Consider the following 4,894-nt stretch of genomic DNA (forward strand, 5'->3'; position numbering starts at 1 on the left):
TTATAGGCTGACAACCCGTCTTTGTTTGTATAGATTTCATATCATTTAATTAAAATTTAACACATTAGATACAGCTAACCTTGTAGACACCTACTTTAGTACTGTACACAATGATGTGTATAAAACCCGTACTGCCCTAGTATGCTGCCGTTCGAAATATTCTCATGAAAAATTTATCTGCGATATTGTTTGTTATCATAAAAAGTGATGACACCACCCTTCTTTAAAGATATTTTCCATAGATACCACCATCATATCAAAGATATTTTTTTCGAAAATGAGCTAGGTAAGGAAATAATGAACATAATATAACAAAATCATAGAAACAAATATTTGCATATTAAACATGGCGACCCTAAGGGCATTACACTTTTTTTATTGGAATGTCACAATGCGGGCTTCATACTCTACAGTTCAATTACTGTACCGCAAAGCGGTGTCAATTTGCCCATCTTTTTCGGTGTATTCCCAGTTCGCCGACACCCAATTCGCCGACACCCAGTTCGCCGACACCCAATTCGCCGACACCCAGTTTGCCGACACTCAATAGTTACAGTTTAGTTATAAAAAATATATAAATAATATAAAAAAAACTAATATAAAAATAGTAAATTTATTACAGAATAAAAAATTTAAAAAAAATTAAATGGTAATATTACATTAGGTAGTCATTAGGTATCATATTATAGTAAAAATTATAAATAAAAAATAGTTATAAGAAAAAAAAAGTTATAAGCGGATATGATATTTTATGGTATCAATATATTCCATTAGAGAAATTTCATTTTCTTTTAACCTGAAATAGTGAAATATGATTATTTAAAATATAACATTGTTTTTAAAAGTCATAAAAGTATGTTCACCCGGTGTGTGTATATGATAGAAAAAAAAATATTACGTACTTTTCTTTAACATTTTTCAACTGTTCCTCGAGCTTACGAAATTTCAAACTTGGTTTAGGTTTGGGATTTCCCCTACTTTGCGATGAAATATCCAATTCAAAGTTCTGCTGTTGGTTTTTGATCTCGTTTATAAGTATATAAATATTGGGTCTGTGACGGTTAACAGCTCGATTTAAAGCTGCGTGCCATCCTTCCAAATGATTAATTGTTCGACTGCCTTCTGTTTCAAAATGATTCCACATTTTTCGGTGAAAGTGGCATACGTCATAATTTAAATAAGTATCAACAAAGTAATCCATGAGTTTTGTTAGATCTTTATAATCATATTTAATAATTAGTCTATTTTAATATTTTTATGTATTCAATATTCATTAATATTTTTTTCTTACTTTCATTATTTGGAGCTTGTGCGTGAATTGTGGTCCAACACTCGTCAATTGTATCTATAGGGACTAATGCTAATGCGCATATTCTACGGACAGTTAGTTTAACCTCGGCATTGTTTTTATATTCCTCAGATAGTCCTACGTTCTGTACCTTGCGCCATATAGATTGTCCAAAATGAAACAAACAGCCTTTTATTTTAGTTTGGTGCCCAAATAACTCCTTAATTGCCATAATCATTCCAATTTCAAAGTCAATTTGAAAACATTTAGGATTAAATATTAAATCAATTCTAATTGCGGCTTCTTTAATTAGATTAAACATTCGGTTGTACGTTGCGGAAGTCTTATTTGGTAAAAGTGCATACGCCTAAATAAGAAGGTTAAATATAATGTTTGTTAGCTATTGACTTAAAGTTTAAATATAATTACCATTGGTACCAAAATTCCTTGCACAAAACAATGTAACGTGTAAATTTGAAGAAATAACTTCGGAGCTGATTTAAAAGTACCGTCCATAAAAACAACTTCAGCTGTGCAGAGTCTTCTTAAGAAGCCTTCGGTACCGAATATAACTATTTTGTCATCATCTCCGTCTGATCCTAAGAATAATATTATAACACGTATATTATTTATTTATTATGTATATTATACTATTATACATAATTAATTATATCTTTATACCTAATAAAAAATCTCTTCCGTCATTAGTACAAAGCCATTCGCCATTAATTATTAAATCACGTAATTTGTTAGGTAATTTAGGAATAAGTTTCATTTTTTTACGGTATGATGAACTTCGAACACTATTTAATGTAGGGATAGAACTATATACTTCGTTTTGTGATGACCCTTGTAATCCTGAAGTTATAACAGATCTTCTCACTTCGTTAAAAGCTTGAGGAACTGGTTTTGTTGGATTAAGTGTAACAACATCCTATAACAAAAATATTCTTAGTTTTTAATTTTGTGAAACACTTCGAAAAATGTATTGTTAAGTCCAGGGTTTGAAATGTACTACAAGTAATTGCTTATAAAAATATGAATATTATTCATATGATAATATTTAATATAATTATTTACCTTTAATTTATTTCGGAAACCTCGTTCTGCCAATTCAAAACCATGTGTTCCGTGATTATGTGGCTTAGACGTAACTACTATGTTTGAATGTTTAACTATTGCACGACCGCCGCAATTATCCACACATTTATAATATTCGTTGTCTCCACGTTTTCGGTCTATTCTGTGAATATAATTGTTCACTACAAGTAAGTCCTGATTTTTTTCTGACTTAATTTTAAACCATTCCATAACGACGGAAAAATTAAAATAATATATATATATATATATATATATATAAAGAATAATTTTTTTTGCAGTACCTAACGCAATGAAATATAATCGCAAACTAAAATCTTAATCATTATTTGAAAACCACGCAGTGGACTTATATTATTATTATATATATATATATATTTATAATATATTGATGGATGTCAAAATTATCATGTGATAGATAACTATAATACTATCTTATACTCACCATCAAATAAGTTTACAGATATAATAACGTGCGATAGTCGAAAGGTACCTTATACACACGATAAAATAAATTTACAGCTTATGATAGTATTATAGTTTTATTGCAATACCGCCGTAGCATGTCGCCAATATCATTTGTTGTCGGCGAATTGGGCTATTTTTAAAAAATATTAAAAACTGGTTTTTTGATCAAAAAACCGGGTGTCGGCGAATTGGGTGTCGGCGAACTGGGCACAAACCATCTTTTTCATATCACGTTCAGTAAAAAATTAAACTAAATATTATAAAAATAATAACCACAAAACATGTTTTTTTCTATGTCCAGCTGGCGTAAAACGTAAGTAATTTTTGTTTTTCATTGTACATATTGCGTATCAGTTAATATTAACTATTTTACTAGAAACATCAATCACATATTTTTGACTGCATCCGAATTTCATGCCATATCTTAGATCGGCCCGCCCAAATGGGTACATTTGAATTCAGCCGATTACGAAATCTTTAGATATTTTTTCACGTAGGTAAATTAAACTTCTTTTTCACCTACAATAAAAATAATATTATATAGGTTAATAGTTTCTTACATAATTTATATAGGTACCAATTTATTATATATGTTTTTTGAAATAATAATTTAAAAGACAAAATGTATTAATCAATACTTGATCATTATCACATGTTAGTAACAATATAATAATGTAGATTAAACTAACAAAAAAATTGTTTATTGTCAAAAATCAACATTAGTAAGTAATAGCCAATAGGTAACTATACATACTACATAGTTTATGTCATTCATATAGAATTATAGAAATCAATGAACGAACTAAAATGAGCCTTCAAAAATATTTTATCTTATCAATATTGTAATTGAAACTTAAAATTATATTATTATATTTTATACATAAAATGACTTTTTAAAATACAATTTAATGTTCCCGTTATTAAATTATTTTAACAACAATGTTTGGCCCTTTTAGACACCTATTGTCTAAGCGGTGATGTCTACTTTCTGATATTACGTTTAATAACTAAAAGATTTTATTCAAATTCCTATTATAAAAATAAAATCTGAACTACAACGATTATTTTTTATCTAGTCAATTTATCAACTTGGATATGTATGTAAAGTTTTTGTTTTATTTTTATTTTTATATTATTAAAATGTATTATTTTATGCAGCATGAGAGTCCGACGTTGAATTATATACTATACGTAGTATTAAATATTAACTCTTTCGTCATTTAGCTCCGGTTTACATTATTAAATAAAATGTATATTAAATATTAATAATTAAATATTTGAATAGTCGTTTAAAGATCAGAAAAAATAGAGTACCTAAATTTGGATCGCTAAGTGTGTCTTTGGAAATTCTTCTTTAAAACATTGCGTTCAAAATGAAATTTTTAACTTTTGTTATTTTTAATGTATGTTTCTATATATTTTAAATAAAAAGTTATATAAACATGGAACGTCCGTCTTATCTGATATATCATATAAAATAGATAGCGATATTGAACATATTTTGTACAATTTAGACACGTACGAAGTGGGCTACAGGAATGCATAAAATACCTTTAAAAACTTAAAATATAAATAATAATATTAGTACATGCATTTTCTTCATATGTTAATTATTTCATAAGCTAACTGATTCAACACTTTAACTGTAACATAGTACATATAAAACCATATTATTAATAACTATGGTATATTATATATTATTTTTTTGCAGATAATATTCGTAAGTATAATTTATGTTTATTGTTTGATTTCTACTTCTTCTTTTGTGCAATGATCATATAAAAAATCTAAAATTAGTTAGAACACACAGTGTTTGTTATTGGTTTAGGCTCTTATTAATTTGAAAGTTTGAAACACTGTTTAGATGATTAAAATATCAAATTTGTCTAGCAAGTAGTGTAATTATAAGTTAGGATGAGCCTATGGCTTTTGAACTCCTTACATTGGTTTTAAAGCTATAACCGGTATTACTAGTCAGAAATAACTAACGGAATCTAATGAGGTGTTAACTCTAATCTCAGATACGACTAAAATAAATTT

General features: G+C 27.6%; 1 protein-coding gene across 1 annotated transcript; it reads right to left on the reverse strand.

The window, feature by feature from the left end:
- Positions 1 to 683: 683 nt before the first annotated feature.
- On the reverse strand, positions 684 to 2,854 carry LOC111039690. Its single transcript, XM_022323277.1, has 6 exons — positions 2,369 to 2,854; positions 1,970 to 2,222; positions 1,718 to 1,887; positions 1,292 to 1,655; positions 903 to 1,215; positions 684 to 796 (listed from the first exon to the last, which is right to left on the reverse strand). Exons 1-6 carry the CDS (start codon positions 2,597 to 2,599, stop codon positions 730 to 732), a joined length of 1,398 nt encoding a protein of 465 aa, XP_022178969.1. The 5' UTR covers positions 2,600 to 2,854; the 3' UTR covers positions 684 to 729.
- Between the last annotated feature and the right edge of the window lie 2,040 nt (positions 2,855 to 4,894).

This window comes from Myzus persicae, unplaced genomic scaffold (assembly GCF_001856785.1).
Source record: "Myzus persicae strain clone G006 unplaced genomic scaffold, MPER_G0061.0, whole genome shotgun sequence".
In the NCBI taxonomy this organism is placed as follows: domain Eukaryota; kingdom Metazoa; phylum Arthropoda; class Insecta; order Hemiptera; family Aphididae; genus Myzus; species Myzus persicae.